At 36.9% G+C, this 17945-nt stretch overlaps 1 protein-coding gene and 1 non-coding gene across 2 annotated transcripts; one reads left to right on the top strand and one right to left on the bottom strand.

The window, feature by feature from the left end:
- Positions 1–3463: 3463 nt before the first annotated feature.
- Positions 3464–3569, bottom strand: LOC128293496 (small nucleolar RNA R71). Its single transcript, XR_008283677.1, has one exon. It is a non-coding gene; the product is annotated as a small nucleolar RNA R71 (small nucleolar RNA).
- Positions 3570–16806: 13237 nt separating this feature from the next.
- On the top strand, positions 16807–17352 carry LOC108451664 (uncharacterized mitochondrial protein AtMg00310-like). The gene has a single exon (XM_017749330.1). It carries the CDS (start codon positions 16807–16809, stop codon positions 17350–17352), a length of 546 nt encoding a protein of 181 aa, XP_017604819.1.
- The last annotated feature ends 593 nt before the right edge of the window (positions 17353–17945 follow it).

Here is a 17945-nt window from a genome sequence, read left to right as displayed (position 1 = left end):
GTAGGGATAGCCTTAGGATAAATCACTTGTTCTTCGTTGATGATGCGCTTCTGTTCATCAGAAATAAAAAGAGTGATGGTGAAAGTCTTGTTAACATGCTTAAAACCTTCTCTAACATTTTAGGTTAAGAGATTAATTTTGAAAAGTCAATGGTCCTCTTTAGTCCTAACACTTCAAGAGTTCATAGAACAAGTCTTAGTGATCTTTTAGGCATGACGGTGGTGGAAAATTTAAACAACTATCTAGGCCTTCCTATTCCAATTGGTAAGAAGAAAATAGCTGCTTTCAAAGAGATTACTAATAGACTGTCTTAAAGGATCAACAGCTGGACAAAGAGGCTGCTCTCTTTTGAGGGTAAAGAATTCTTCATTAAAGTGATTCTTTAGTCTATTCCTACACATGCTATGTAGATTTTTTTGGCTCCCAAAGGCATAATCGATGACATTCAGGCCAAGCTAAGCAGAACATGGTGGTCGGGAAAAGACGAAGGAAGATTCTGGATAATGGTCCCATGGAAAACTCTATGCAAACCGATGGATATGGGAGGTCTTGGAATTAGAGATGTTCGACTCTTCAACCTTGCTCCCTTAGGGTGTCAAGTGTGGAGACTTATAAACAACACAGACTCTTTCTGTTTCAAAGTGCTATCTTCAAAATATTTTCTAGATGGCAACATTTTTCATGCAAAAAAGGTGGACAAAGCTTCATTCACTTGGTCAAGTATTGTGGTAGTGGCGGAAGCTTTTAAAGAAGGATTTGGGTGGCAAATTGGGAATGGCGAGAAGATAAATACTTGGACTGATAATTGGGGAATAGAAGGACTCAACGAGGATGTTGTTATAAGCAACACTCTAAACCCAAATGAGAAGAGTGTGAAAGATTTTTGGTATGCAAATAGGAGCAGCTGGAATGCCGACAAAGTTAAGAAAGTGTGTGGGAAAGATTGGGGTGACAAGATTTGCAACATTCCTATAGGAAATGAGGGATAGGAAGATAAAATAATATGGTTTCACAACCCTTATGGGTGCTTTACTTCGAAGTCTGCCTACTCATGGTTGTTTTTGAAAGAGATGGGATATGGCCCTCACAGAATTTTTTACAAAGCTCTATGGAAGCTCGAAACCTTACCGAAGATCTATGTATTTACTTGGCGCGTGGGACATGAAATTCTCCCGATGAATGGTAAAATTGATTCTATCAGAAAGGGTTTTGACAAGGGATGCCCAAGATGTGGAGCTGAGACCGAAACATTGTTACATGTGTTAAAAGACTGCCCAACATCGAGTGCAATTCTCTCATTAGGAGGATGGCCCAAGAGCTTTATTTCTAAGAAATATGACCATTGTATTGATTGGATGGAAGACTTGATGCGAGTCCTTGACAAGAGAGCCATGGCTGAGCTCATGACAACATTATTGAACTGATGGAATAATAGAAATAACTACATCTTCAGGGGAAAAGAAGAGGAGGCTCAACTAATATGGGAAAGAGTAAGCAACCTGAACAAAGAATTTTGAATATGCAACATGCTCAATGAACCATTACTTTCACAAAATATCATGGAGTAAAAGTGGGAAAAACCTCTAAAGGGCTTTATTAAAATAAAATTTGATGCTACAGTTGGTGAAAACAAAATCAGGCATGGGACGATCATAAGAGATAAAGAAGGTTTTGTTTTATGAGCTGGTGGGGGCTTTAAAGTGGTAAGGCTATCGATGGAAGAGGCCGAATGCCTGGTCTTTGAAGAAAGCATTAAAGTGGTGCACCAATTAAAAATAAATGAAAATGTTCTTTTTGAGACTGACCACATTGGGCTGGTCAACAGGCTAAGAAATATAGCCAATGGCGTCACCATAATAGCCACGCGGATTAAGGAATGTACAGAAGTGTTCAACATTTTTAAATCAACCAATATTATTTGGACTGAACAGTATTGTAATAATGTAGCACATTTACTTTGTAAAAAAAAAAATGTATAGTGAGGCCAAAAATTATTTTTCTAAGGGGAATGAAACCTAAGGCGAATCTTGTTATTATTTTCTGAATCGTATGATAAATATTTAACTTGTTCTTAATTATGTGTTCTTAATTCTTGTTTTGATATCCCAGATCTTGATTCAAGACATGCTCTTATTCGTAAGAGGAATAGACCCTGTCTAAGAGTACATTTGTCATAATTAAGCGGAGTTGATTGCGCGCCTAGAAATAGGGTGACAAGATTTTGCCGGATTAGGGTGAAACCTAATAAGGGGATCCATAGATCGAGTTAATGCAACCCTGGAGTGTTAATTAGAGAAAAGTCTCGGTTATTCAATCTAGGGATTAGACGTTATTAGTCTTGAATAAGGATAATAACATAACTTAGGGATCTCTACGGAACAAGTTGAATGAATAAATCGTCTGATTCAGAGCTAGAATAACAAGTAAAGCCTAGGTGGATTTTTCCTTAGGTATTGTCTTAAGTCAATCGATTTTTCCCAAAAGCAATTCCTCAATTCTTTTCTCTGTGAGCTCTTAGTTTAGATCATTAGTTAATTAAAACAAACCTCTTTATTCTTAGGCTAAATAATAAAAAGACAGTCATTACTAGTACTTTTAGTTCCTTTGAGTTCGACAAGCCAGTCTTGCTAAAACTATACTACTATTCGATAGGTACACTTGCCTACATCGCGATAATAGTTAGTTCAAGAACGAGTAATTATAAATATTTAAAACCTATCATGAAACCTCGCGATCAAGTTTTTGACACCGTTGCCGGGGAACTAAAATATTAGGAACACTAAATTTTTATTACTTTAGCCATTTATTTTACTTGCAATTTAATTTAATATTATTATTATTAGTACTAATTAATTTACTTTTTCTTTCTCTTGGCAGGTTTTTATAGTTTATGACTAGAAGAAACCCGTCGGGACCATTACTTTTTAACGAAGATATTGATCGCATAGTTCGTAAAAACCAAAGAAAAGTAAAGAAAAGCTTAAGATACACAGAGAACGATCAAGAAGATGATACTCAACCCCCAACCGAAGAGATGGCCGAAAACCAAGGCAATCAGCTGCCTCCTGCAATTGCGGCTAATCAAAATCCCGCTCCACGTTCTATGTATGACTATGTTAAACCTTCTTTAATAGGAACTGAGTCAAGTATAGTTAGACCTGCTATTGCTGCGAATAATTTCAAACTAAAACCTAACACAATTCAGATGATACAGCAGTTTGTTCAGTTTGATGGTTTGCAGGATGAGGATCCCAACACTCACTTGGCGAATTTTCTGGAATTTTGTGAAACTTTCAAAATTAATGGCGTTTCTGATGATGCCATTCGCCTTCAGTTATTCCCTTTTTCACTGAGAAATAAAGCTAAACAGTGGTTGAACTCGTTACCACGAGGGTCTATCACTACTTGGGAACAAATGAATAAAAATTCCTACTAAAATATTTTTCGCCAGCTAAAATGGCTAAGTTACATAATGATATCTCTTCTTTTGTGCAGATAGACTTAGAAACACTTTACGATGCATGGGAGAGATACAAGGATCTATTGCGAAGGTGCCCTCACCATGGGTTACCTCTATGGCTGCAACTTCAAATGTTCTACAGTGGTGTGAATCCCTCAACAAGACAGATGATTGACGCAGCTGCTGGAGGAACCATCAACAACAAAATACCTAAAGAGGCTTATGAATTCATTAAAGAAATGTGACTGAATAACTATCAGTGGCAAGTTATGAGGACTAAGCCAACAAAAACAATGACGCTTATAACGTCGACTCGATTCTATCTTGACAAATCAGGTAGAACTTCTCAATAAAAAGATTGATGGTTTACTTGGTTCTACGTAGGTACATCCAGTAATGAGGTGTGACTTAAGTGGAGGAGGTGTGCATACAGATTATCAATCCTTCAATCCTACAACCGAAGAGGAACAAGTCAACTATATAGGTAATAATAACTTTAGATCTCAAAATAACCCATACAGTAATACTTATAATGCAGGTTGGAAGAACCACCCAAATTTCTCTTGGGGTGGTCAAGGGAATCAAAAGCCACAAAATCCTCAAGGATTTCAACAACCACCCTACCAACAGGAAAAGAAGCCAAGCCTTGAAGAGATGCTCTCAAGGTTCATATTAGTGTCAGAAACCCGTTTTCAGAACACGGTGATTGGGACTGGGGTTTCGACCGGGAATTCTTTGGGTTGTTGAAGTGAGTTTGAGTGGTCGCTGTTGAAAGTGAAGACTAGTGTGGAGGTTGAAGACAATGAGTAGCTGAATTGGGGAGAGGATTTCATGGTTTTTCTTTTGGGGGGAGATTATTAATAATTTTGATGGGGAGTAAGTGACGGTGAAGATTGTCGGCAACGAGTTTATAAATTGTAGGGGACTATTGAGTTAAATTTACCCTAGGACTTGAAAGTCAGATAAGCCAGCTATCCAAACTGATCTCGGAAAGACCACTAGGAAATTTACTTAGTAACACCAAATCAAAAGAGCATGTCAAAGCAGTTACACTAAGGAGTGGGAAAGTATTAGTAGAATCTGACGAAAAGTTAGCACAAAAAGCTGTGGAAAGTGAAAGAAAGGAAGAAAAACCCGAAAATAGTGACAAACCAGTGCCGGAAGAATATAAACCACCAGTTCCATATCCAGCAAAATTAAAAAAAAGATCGTATTGATGCACAATTCGGTAAGTTTCTTGAACTTTTTAAACAATTACATATCAACTTACCTTTTGTTGAAGCCATCTGCAGATGCCTACCTACGCAAAATTTTTGAAGGAGTTTCTAATAAATAAAAGGAAGTTCGAGGACTTATCTACAGTAGAACTCAACGAGGAGTGCTCAGCCATACTCCAGAACAAGCTGCCAACCAAACTGAAAGATCCAGGAAGTTTTACTATCCCTTGCTTAATTGGTAGTTTGAATGTTGAAAAGGCACTAGCTAATTTAGGCGCTAGCGTTAATTTGATACCATAAAATGTTCAAACAACTTGGTCTTAGGGAACCAAAACCTACTAGGATGAGTATTCAATTAGTCAATAGATCTGTTAAATATCCTAGGGGTATTATAGAAGATGTACTCATAAAAGTAGATAAATTTATATTCCCTGTTGATTTTGTTGTGCTTGAAATGGATGAAGATGTGGAAGTACCCTTAATTTTAGGGCGCCCATTCCTAGCCAATTGCTAGAGTCAGAATCGACGTGGGTGACGGTAAATTGGTACTTAGAGTAGGTGACGAGGAGATTATCTTTAAAATTTACGATGCTATGAGATTCTCTAGGGAACAGGATGATTCATCTTATTTCATTGACTCTATTGATCATATTACTCAAGACTCTTTTCAAGAAATTGTACAAGAGGAGACGACAAAACCGTATCCAGCTCAAGGTGAGGAGACAAGTGAGGAACCTAATGACCATTCATCAAGACAAGTAAAATGCGAGGGAATTAAGATAAATGACGAACTTAAGCAAAAACCCTCTATTGAGGAGCCTCCTAAACTAGAACTTAAACAATTACCAAACCACCTAGAATACGCATTCCTTGGAAATAATTCTAAATTACCAGTTATTATTTCTTCTAATTTGTAACCCAATGAGAAAGAGGAATTAATCCAAGTATTAAAGAACATAAAAAGGCCATAGCTTGGAAAATTTCTGACATTAAAGGAATCAGCCCTTCTTTTTGCACCCACAAAATTTTGATGGAAGATGAATACAAACTGTGTGTGCAAGCTCAAAGACATCTGAACCCCAACATGAAGGAAATTGTAAAAGCCAAGGTAATTAAACTTCTAGATGCTGGAATTATTTATCCTATTTCTAACATTTCTTAGGTAAGTCCAGTGCAGGTTGTCCCCAAGAAAGGAGGCATGACGGTTGTGACCAATGAGAAGAATGAATTAATCCCAACAATAATAGTCATAGGGTGGAGAGTTTACATAGACTACAGGAAACTGAATGATGCCACAAGAAAAGATCACTTCCCCTTGCCATTCATTGACCAAATGTTGGAAAGATTATTCGGACACATGTATTACTGCTTTCTAGAGGGACTCTCTGGGTACTTCCAAATCCCAATAGCTCCTGAAGATCAAGAAAAGATGACATTCACATGCCCATATGATACATTCACTTATCCTATAATGCCTTTTGGATTATGTAATGCTCCTGCCATTTTTCAACCTTGTATGATGGCCATATTCGACGAACTCGTGAAAGATATCATGGAAGTATTCATGGATGATTTTTTAGTATTCGGTAACTCTTTCCATCTCTGCCTTAAAAATTTAAAATGAGATTTAATAAGATGTGAGGAAACAAACCTTGTTCTTAATTGGGAGAAATGTCACTTCATGGTTCAAGAAGGTATTGTGTTAGGGCATAAAATTTCTAGTAAAAGGATTGAGGCGGATAAAGCTAAAATAGAAACAATCGAAAAATTACCACCCCTAGTTCAGTTAAGGCTATTAAAAGCTTTTTAGGACATGCAGGTTTTTATAGAAGATTTATTAAGGATTTTTCTAAAATAGCTAAGCCTTTGACTAAACTGTTAGAAAAAGATATACCTTTTAACTTCGATCAGGAATGTTTAGAGGCATTTAATAATTTAAAGGATAAATTAATTAATGCTCCAATCATAATTGCACCTGATTGGAACTTGCCATTTGAACTAATATGTGATGTGAGTGACTTTGCAATAGGTGCAGTATTGGGACAGTGAAGAGATAAGCATTTTCAACCTATCTATTACGCTATACTACTACGGAAAAAGAGTTGCTAGCTGTGGTTTTTGCATTTGATAAATTTTGATCATATCTCATATTGTCTAAAGTTATTGTTTACACTGACTAGTCCGCCCTTCGCTACCTTTTAACTAAAACACTAATGCAAAACCTCGACTCATTCGATGGATTCTCCTGTTGCAGGAATTCGACTTGGAGATTCAGGATAAGAAAGGAGTTGAAAATCTCACGGCTGATCATCTGTCCAGGCTTGAGAAATCCAATACCAGAGAACTAGATGACATTGAAATAAATGATTCATTCCCTGAAGAACAATTTTTCACTATATCCAACTTCGAGGTACCTTGGTTAGCAGACATCGCGAATTTTTTAGCTGCTAACATTATCCCAAAAAGGTTAACACACCAACAAAAGAAACGATTCTTTAATGATGTGAAAAACTACTTTTGGGATGATCCATTTCTGTTTCGTAGATGTGCAGATCAAGTCCTTAGGAGATACGTTACAGGATGAAAAACATCAAAAATATTGGAACATTGCTACTTAGGGCCAACCAGAGGACACTATAGTGGAACTAAGACCGCACACAAAATACTTGAATCAGGTTTTTATTGGCCTTTATTATTCAAAGACGCTATCAGGTATGTTACTTCATGTGACAAATGCCAACGGACAGGTAACATATCTAAATGTGATGAAAACCCTCAAAACTATATGCTTTCATGTGAAATATTTGACGTTTGGGGGATCGATTTCATGGGCCCATTCCCCAGTTCATTTTGGAATAAATAAATCTTAGTAGCAGTTGACTACATGTCCAAATGGGTAGAAGCCCAAGCTCTACCAACTAATGATGCTAGAGTGGTAGATGTTTCCTTAAAAAACTCTTCTCGAGATTCAGAACACCTAGAGCAATTATCAGTGACAGAGGCACTCATTTTTGTAATACCCAATTCGAAAAAACCCTTAAGAAATATGGAGTTCATCATAGAATAGCCACCCCATACCATCCTCAAACTAATGTACAAGTTGAAGTAGCAAATCGATAACTCAAACGGATCCTTGAAAATACAGTAGAATCAAACAGAAAGGACTGGGCAACAAAAGTATATGATGCCTTATGGGCTTACAGAACTGCTTTTAAGACTTCCGTAGGGACATCACCTTACAGACTTGTTTATGGAAAAAATTTTCATCTACCATTCGAACTAGAGCATAAAGCTTTTTGGGCTATTAAATTTCTAAACCTTGATCCCGAACTTGCAGGAAAAAATAGGTTGATGCAACTGAATGAGCTTGATGAATGGCGAGCCAATGCATACGAAAATTCACGCCTATACAAGGAGGCAACAAAGCGGCGCCATGACGTTCGTTTAAAGCAACAAAAACAATTTAAAGTTGGAGATCTGGTCTTACAGTACAACTTAAGACTCAAATTATTTCCCGGGAAACTGAAATCACGATGGTCAGGACCCTTCGTAATTCAATCTGTTCATCCATATGGCACAATAGAGGTAAGTCATCCATCATACGATACTTTCAAAGTAAATTGACACTATCTCAAACTTTATAATGGTGAGAATTTTAAAGTCGATGGAGAGGAGCTACGACTCCAAAAATCGCCCTGAATAAACCGACAAGGTAACAGTCGAGCTTAGACTATAAACAAGTGCTTCTCGGGAGGCAACCCGAATACTAACAGTTTTCAATTATTTAAATTTCAAGTTTTAAACATTTAGGTCACTAACAAAGTATTTGAAGCATAGGTTCCCAACCCCACACGGCCTATAACACAGTCGTGATCAAGGCCATGTGACAAACACAGATGGAAACATGGCTGTGCGATATGGACGTGCAAAAACAGGGTAGAAGGATTTCCCCAACACGGGCTACGATAAAACGCCATGGCCGTGCGACATGGCCATAGTCAAGCCTGCCAAAACGACACGAGCGTACGACACACCCATGTGGAAGACCCGTGCTAGACACACGCTCAAAAGGCCTGCCAAAACTAGCACTCATAGACCACACTGTCAGAATGACACAAGCGTGCGAAAACCTACACGGCCGTGGGAAAAGCGAACCACATCACACACGATCGTGTAACATGATCATGAAGACACACACCCTGTACACACGGGCATGTGAAAAGGCCATGTGACGACACCACAATTCGCGATGACACGATGGAATGCAAACCATACGGGCGTGTGCACCGGTCGTGCAACTTTAAAAATTAGAATAATTATCTTATTTTATTTTCTTTTATTAAGTTTTTAAGATTCACTTGTTTTCCTTTAAAAAGACGGCTTACCTTCATAGTCAAGCTTGCTATCCAGAGTTATCTCCAATACTCGATCTCACCAATCCAAGAATATCATCCATTCTTAATACATGAAGTTTCATTTCTCTCTCTATCTTATTTTTATAATACCTATCTTTGTACATTGAGGGCAATGTACATCTTAAGTGTGGGGGGTATTTATTTCGTTATCAGAAAAATCCCTGAACAATCACATTGTTCTCTTAAAAAGCTCTCATATCTTAATTAGGATAAATTTTAATTGAGTTATGATCTTGATTGATATATCTTGAATTAGAACATAGGGATTTATGCATTGATTGTTTAAACTTTAAGACATTAGAGAATCAAGCATGATAAGTTGATTTTTAAGAATTTAAAATTATAGGTTGTTTCCCTAAGTTTAGGTATTACTCTGAATTGGGATTCACCAGCCTAGACATCAAAAAGCCATAATTTTTGTGAGATTCTTTGAGACTTTTGAGCATCTATTAATTCTTTCATGCTCTCTTTTTATTGCTTTGAGTGCGTCAGTGCTGAACTGTTATTCTAGAACTTGCTTGATTATGCATGTTGAGACCATACCCTTTGATTTGATATATCAAAATGATTAAGGCACTTATGAGTAACCCACTCATGCCATGAAAAGCCTACCTCCATGATTAACCCCTAGTAAACCCCATTGAGCCTAACAAGCCATTTCTTGTATTAACCTTAATATTAACCCTTAACCCATTATTATTGCCCTAAATTAGTCCCTATTTTTGTCGAGATTTGAATTGAATAAATTGTTTACCTATGTCTTGTTCTTAATATATAGTCTATGTTATGTAACTTGTTCTTAAAAAAAAAACTATGTATGCATATCTGTAATTTCATATTTTGAGAGAAGCTCTGTTGTATGTAAGTAAAGATTAACTCTTTTTCTAGTTAGGTAATTTTTCAATTCAATCTCGATTCTAACCATTTCTTTCAGCTTGTGACCACAACCCCTAACCAAGCCTCATTACAACCCTCTAAAGACCTTTTGATTGATGTATCATCTTAAATTATAGTGGTGGAGATTTGATTTTCATGCAAGCCTATGGTAATGACTTTTCAATATTGACTAGTGAGTGCCTCATTTATTGTCCTTAAACACCTCGAGTGATTTGAGTGAATCTTTAGTGAGGATGTGAAACTCTGTGATATTCTGAATCAAATTACTTAGATACGGAGAGACACCTATGGTTGCATGATTAACTACTCAACTTGGAATGTTTGAGACTTTGATGTTCTTTTAGTTAAATCCTCAATGTATGATTACCTATGGATTAGTTTGAGATATTATCGATAGGAATTATAAGTTGAGAAGAATTTATTTTGATTATAAGTTGAGAATTTTGCTTGAGGACAAGAAAATGCTTAAGTGTGGGGGTATTTGATAAACCGTAATTTACACATACTTTTACCCCATGTTTAACGCATTTTATGGATGATTTTCCATAAGAATTAGTGAATTCGATGCCCCTAATGCTTTAATTTCATGTTTTATACTTAGGAGAACATAGGAGAGCGAAAGGAACAAGAAACGGGCCAAAAAACAGAGAAAATGGGCCAAAGTACAAAATCAACACGGCCTGGACCTCCTCACACTGGTAGACCACATGGCCGTGTCAATCTGGGAGAATTGGAGCACGACTCACACGGGTATAGCACACGTCTGTGCCATTCTAACAGGCTCAAACACAGCCTGAAGTAATCGAACACGGGCGTGTCCCTGCCGAGCCCAAGTTAAGTCCAATTCGGAAAAAGCCACTTTTGAGGGCTTCTAGGCATTCCAAAGCCTATAAATACACCCCAGAAGAAGAGAAAAGGGGGAGGCGGAGAATAGGGGGTAAGAAATTACTCCAAGGAAGCCGATTGATCCATCCCAGAAGCCGGATTCATCATCAAGACTGAAGATCTCTCCTCAATTTCCCTTCAGGAGTTTTGGGTTTTCTTTATGTTTTGTATTCTTTATTCTTCTGAGATGTTTTCTTATTTAGTTATGAACTAAAACCCCTAAATACCTAAGGGGAATGAAACCTAAGGCAAATCTTGTTATTATTTTCTGAATCGTATGATAAATATGTAACTTGTTCTTAATTATGTCTTCGTAATTCTTGCTTTGATATCCCAAGATATTGATTCAAGACATGCTCTTATTCAGAGGAGGAATAGACCCTGTCTAAGAGTACATTTGTCATAATTAATAAGAGTTGATTGCGCGCCTAGAAATAGGGTGACAAGATTTTTTCGGATTAGGGTGAAACCTAATAAGGGGATCCATAGATCGAATTAATGCAACCCTAGAGTGTTAATTAGAGAAAAGTCTCAATTATTCAATCTAGGGATTAGACGTTATTAGTCTTGAACAGGGATAATAACATAACTTAAGGATCTCTACAGAACAAGTTGAATGAGTAAATCGTCCGATTTGAAGCCAGAATAACAAGTAAAGTCTAGGTGGATTTTTCCTTAGGTATTGTCTTAAGTCAATTGATTTTTCCCAAAAGCAATTCCTCAATTCTTTTCTCTGTGACTTCTTAGTTTAGATCATTAGTTAATTAAAACAAACCTCTTTATTCTTAGGCTAAATAATAAAAAGACAGTCATTACTAGTACTTTTAGGTCCTTTGGGTTCGACAATCCAGTCTTGCTAAAATTATACTACTGTTCGATAGGTACACTTGCCTACATCGTGATAATAGTTAGTTCAAGAACGAGTAATTATAAATATTTAAAACCTATCACGAAATCTTGCGATCAAAATCCATGATGCCGTAATTTGTGATGTTACTTATTAAACTGAGTTGACCATTGTGGTTGTTTTTGTTAAAAAAAAACGAGAATGTCACCTAGTAGTGCATTGACGAAGTGTTTTTTAGCTCTTTAAGGGGTAGAGATCCGCTGCCCTCCAACGTACCCCCTCCAACCCGAGATGAGGTGCGTTCTTTACCGATCGACCTTGATTTTCTGAGAAGGGTTCAAGTGAGGGCATGCCAGTCGGGACTCAAAAGATGGTTAACTATGTCTAAGTAGGGCAAAGCCAGAGAAAACTATGGTGGAAGCCTGCAGTGATACTGACGTGCAAATCTTTCATCTGACTTGGGTATAGGGGTGAAAGACTAATCGAACCGTTTAGCAACTGGTTCCCTTCGAAGTTTCCCCCAAGATAGCTAGAGCCCTTAGCAAGTTTTATCGGGTATGTAACACCCCTTAACCGAGACCGTGGCTGGAGTCGAGCACGAGGCATTACCTGACTTAACTTACTAATTCGGGGCATAAAATTTGCTTTTAAAATTAATTAATTTACATTCATTCAATATGTCCCTAAAAAGGGCCCTCGAGACCCTAAAACATACAATTGAAACGGTTCGGGACCAAACCGAGAACATTAAAAATTTTTTGAATACTTAGACAAATCAAAACAATTTATTTCATTATTCCTTATAAAACTGCCCACTTGCATCATAGTCACTAAATAAATCATAACTCGAGTCACAAAACTCAAAATTTAAATTTGTGAATTTTCCCTACAACTAGACTCATACATCTTCTTACTAATTTTTTTCTAGAATTTTTGGTCTAGCCAATTAGTACAGTTTATTAGTTAAAGTTTCCCCTATTGCATTGTTCGACTACTCTGACCTATCCTCACTACGAATCGATTTTATCCCTATACAGAATTCAAATAACCATTCTATTTGTTTTTCTTGAAAGTATTTTCACTAAGAAAACTATAAATATAAAATATAAATCCTAATTCTTTTTGTACAATTTTTAGTGAATTTATAAAGTCAAAACAGGGGATTCAAAAATTGCTCTGACCATGTCTCACTAAAATTTAAATATCTCTTAATATACACTTCTTTTGCTTACTATGTTTCTTTCATATGAAAATAGACTCAATAAGATTTAATTTTATATCTCATTCATTACCTAATTCCATTTTTACTATTCTTGGTGCGTTTTCAAGATCAAGTCACTGCTGCTATTCAATACTGTTTTAATGCTAATTTCACTTTTTCATGATTTCTTTGTATTAACTACCATTTAGGCATACATAACACCGAAACATGTCCTTCATTAGCCATTTCAATAGCTAATCATTATCAAATATTTACATACTATTCTTTAGCCATATCATGAGGACATACACACAAAATGGCTAAGTCCCTATACATGCCATAAACTAGAATGTTTGTAAAAGAAGATACCCATTTGGTAACTTGATAGTCGATAGTGTGAAGTGATCTCTAGTGACCTCCAACTCGAGCTTGCTTTTAAGTACTCTAAAACATGGGAAAGTGAAAGAAGTAAGCTTATAAAGCTTAGTAAGTCCACATGTAAGATAATAAGCATTAGCAATCAATTTAACTTACTACTATGCTGTCATAATTTGCTTAAATAATGTTTAGTTCTTACTTTCCCATCTTACTCATCGGTAACCTTACCAAAGGCTCAAAATACAAAAGGCACCTTACTTAATAGCTTGCTTACATACTTGCAACATCTCACTTAACACATGAGTACTTTTTCATAATATAGGCATATTGCCAATCATGTCATAAAGTGTCACAAGCAAAACTGAAAACTCATCACTTACTTAATACTTGATAATCTCAATTACTTACAATCTCAATATTAAATAAGCCTTAAATGCATACCTGTACTCTTTCTTCATGTTCTCACCTTGTCGTTTCTTTTACTTACTCTTTGGATTATTCGGGAACCTTTTCCTTTTTGAACTTACCATTGCCATGTCTTGACATGGTCTTACGTGGTATCCTTGCCTTATGAACTCACCAATGCCATCCCTTGGCATGGTCTTAGATGGGACCTTTTCCTTATAGTAACTCATCAATTCCATGTCTTGACATGGTCTTACATGATTTCCTTGCCTTATAGAACTTATCAATGCCATGCCTTGGCATGGTCTTACATGATATCCTTATCTTACCAAATGCCATGTTCCAAACATGGTCTTACATGGTATCCTTGTCTTACCAAATGCCATGTTCCAAACATGATCTTACATGGTATCCTTGTCTTAGTGCCAATGCCACATCTTGATGTGGTTTTACATGGAGTCCTTAATCAATACCGATGCCATGTCTTGACATGGTCTTACACGGGATCCTTTCCTTACCAATGCCATGTCTTGACATGGTCTTACATGGTGTTCTTAACTGTTAATTCCTTCTTAAATGCCATGTTATGAACATGGAATTTTCCGTTAATTCTTCCCTAATTGCCATGGTACAACCATGGACTTTGAGATATCAATGCCTTGTCAAGTCCTAGCTGAAACATACTTGCTCAAATTCTCAAGGTTAGTCGCATAACTCAATAATAACAATACTAATAATAATTGAATAATAATAAAATGCTACTCAACTTACATACTTACATTCTCAAACTCATCATATCATCAACTTAACTTATTCTCATCAAACTATGCTAGTCAATACTTTCTTATTATCATACAAAGTCATAATACAAAATATGGTCTTACATATAAATTATACAAGTTCTCTTTCCAATATCGAATTATTATCAAACATTAATCATTATATCTGAAACTCCATACTAAATTATTTATGGCAAAAATATCAATTTATCATTCAACTATGCATAATTAAATGCTTATTAAACATATGAACTTACCTCAATACCAAAACGACCATTTTACCAACTTTCCCAATTTTCGGTTTTTCTCTCGTTCTAGGTCCAAATCTCCCTTTCTAGGATCTAAAACATCATATTTCACTTATTTAATTAATTTAATATTCAAAAAATTCCCTAACTAAAAATTTTGGCAAAATTACAATTTTGCCCCTAAACCTTTACAAAATTACGATTTTTCCCCTAGGCTCAAAAATTAAAATTTATCCAGTTTTCTTATGTTTTATGACATGATAAACATTTTTTCTTTCTATGGAAACATCAAATTCCCACTCTATCATGTACTTATGAACATTAGGTATTTTTACCGATTATATCGTTTTACTCGTTTTCACTTAAAATCGCTTAGCAAAAGTTGTTTAACATAATTTCAAGCTTCATATTCTACCATAAAACATCAAAATAAACAAATATAACCTATGGGTATTTTTCCAAATATGAACCCTAGCATGAATTATTGCTAGAATAAGCAAAATCAAGTTACCAAGACTCTAAAAACGTAAAGAACGGACTTACTATTGAGCTTGGAAAGCTTGGAAACCCTAACCATGGCTTTCCCCATGCTATATTCGGCCTCCATAAAGAAGATGGACCAATTTTGGCTTTATTTTCCCTTTTTAATTATTTTAATTACTAAATGACCAAAATGCCCTTAAAGGTTTTTCTTTCAAATTTGTCCTATTCTTGCCCATTTTTATCCAAACTTAAATATAATGGTCTAATTACTAAATAAGGACGTCCACTTTAAGAACCCATTTCAATTAAATCCCCTTTATTATCTAGAACACACATTTTTTTAATTTTACAATTTAGTCCTAATTATCAAATTAGGCACTTATACATAAAATTTCTTCACAAAATTTCAATCAATGAATAAACCTTAAAACATAATTGAAATGATTTTTTTTACCTCGGATTCATGGTTTTGCAACCACTATTCCATTTAGGCCCTATTTCGAGATGTTACAGGGTAAAGCCAATGGTTAGAGGCATCGGGGGTGCAACACCCTTGATCTATTCTTAGACTTTAAATAGGTAGGATGGTACGGTTGCTGCATTGAGCCATGCCACTGAATCGAGAGCTCCAAGTGGACCATTTTTGGTAAGTAGAACTGGCGATGCGGGATGAACTGGAAGCCAGGTTACGGTGTCCAATTGCGCGCTAACCTAGAACCTACAAAGAGAGTTGGTTGGTGGTCATGGAAGTCGAAATCTATTAAGGAGTGTGTAACAACTCACCTGCTGAATCAACTAGCCTCGAAAATGGATGACGCTTAAGCACGTGACCTATACCCGATTGTTAGGGCAAGGGCCAGGCCTCGATTAGTAGAAGGGTGTGGTGGTAGCTGCAAAACCTGGGGCGCGAGCCCGGGCAGAGCGACCGTCGATGCAGATCTTGGTGGTAGTAGCAAATATTCAAATGAGAACTTTGAAGACCGAAGAGGAGAAAGGTTCCATATGAACAACACTTAAACATAGGTTAGTTGATCCTAAGAGACAAGGGAAGCCCGTCCAATAGCACGTTCAGTGCGAGCTTCGAAAGGGAATCGGGTTAAAATTCTTGAACAGGGTGGACTGAAGCTTTCTTGAGAAAGTGTTGATTAAAATGGGGTTTTCTAGAGTTCGGGTCAAGTAAATTATGAATTGTGTCTGCTCTGTTCAGTATAGAGTTAAATGTAATATGACTCTTACTGATGTTATTATTTCGGAAAGGGGTCTTCGCCAAGGGGACCCTTTATCCCCTTATCTGTTCCTCTTTTGCATGGATGTCCTCTGCTACATGATTATTAATGCTCAAGAGACTAATAAAATCAAAGGCATCCATGATAGCAAAGATGGTCCTAGAATTAACCACCTCTTTTTTGCTGATGATGCTTTTTTGTTTGTTAGGAACCGACAAAGTGAAATGGAGGCCTTTACGCAAATTCTAGATTCCTTCGATAAGATGTCTAGCCAGAGCATTAATCTTGAAAAATCGATTATCTACTTCAGCCCCAACACCCCACCGTAACAACACACAATCTTAGGTGACTTACTTAAAATGAAAATGGTGGCCAAGCTCGATGGTTATCTTGGTCTTCCTCTACATGTTGGAAATAAGAAGACTAGTTCTTTACAAAGTATCTTGGATCGTACGGCCAGTAGAATCAATAGCTGGTCAAAGAGATTATTATCTAATGGCGATAAGGAGATATTTATAAAGTCCATCCTTCAGTCGATCTTGACTTATGCTTTCTCAGTGTTCTTTGCCCCTAACAGTGTCCTTGAGGAGCTCCAATCTTTGCTTAGCCGTGTGTGGTGGGGGGGAAAGGATAGAAACAAGGGCTGGAACATGATGTCGTGGGACATGATGTGCTACCCCAAGGGTATGGAGGGTCTTGGCTTCAGGGATTTACGTCGCTTTAATGTGGCTTTCTTGGGCCGGCAAGTGTGGCACCTCATTAACTACAAAGATACCTTATGTTACAAAGTCTTAAGTGCTAAATACTTTCCCAAGGGTGATGTGTTTTACCCCAAGAGCATGGATAAACCTTCATATACGTGGCAGAGTATAGCTAAGGCTGCTAGTGTTTCGCATGAGGGTTTCAGCTAGAACGTGGGCAATGGTAGAAGCATTAATATTTGGCTAGATAATTAGGGTTTTAAAGATCTGTCTGAAGTCGCCATTTGCCTCAACATAAGTCGGGTCCATGAAAACAAGGCTTGCAAGTTGTTGAATGAGAGGAAAGATGGTTGGAATAAAAAAAAGTGTTACTGAGCTCCATGGTGATAACTTGGGGGGACCAAATCAGGAAAATCCCCATTCTTCATAATGGTCCTGACGACCGTTGCATCTGGTTCCATAATCTTCATGGCCTCTTTTCTTCTAAGTCTGTTTATTCCTGATTAACCCTTAAGCATGTTGGATATGGTCCCCATCGTATTTATTGAAGAATTGCGTGGAGATTACAAACTTTCCCAAAGATCCGTATTTTTTGCTGGAGATTAGGTCATGATCTTCTTACCACGTACAAGAAAATTGCTAGCATTCGCGGTGAGTTCAATAGTAACTGCCTGAGATGTGATGATGAGAAAAAATCCCTTATTCATGCATTGAAAAACTACGCTCTGGCCCAAGCAGTGCTGGTGCATGATGGCCTTAACAATAAACTGTTTGGTGGGAATTATGCCCGGTGTATCGGCTGG

This window comes from Gossypium arboreum, chromosome 5 (assembly GCF_025698485.1).
Source record: "Gossypium arboreum isolate Shixiya-1 chromosome 5, ASM2569848v2, whole genome shotgun sequence".
Taxonomy (NCBI): domain Eukaryota; kingdom Viridiplantae; phylum Streptophyta; class Magnoliopsida; order Malvales; family Malvaceae; genus Gossypium; species Gossypium arboreum.
Note: the sequence above shows the minus strand (reverse complement) of the source record. Positions and strands in the feature narration are given on the sequence as shown.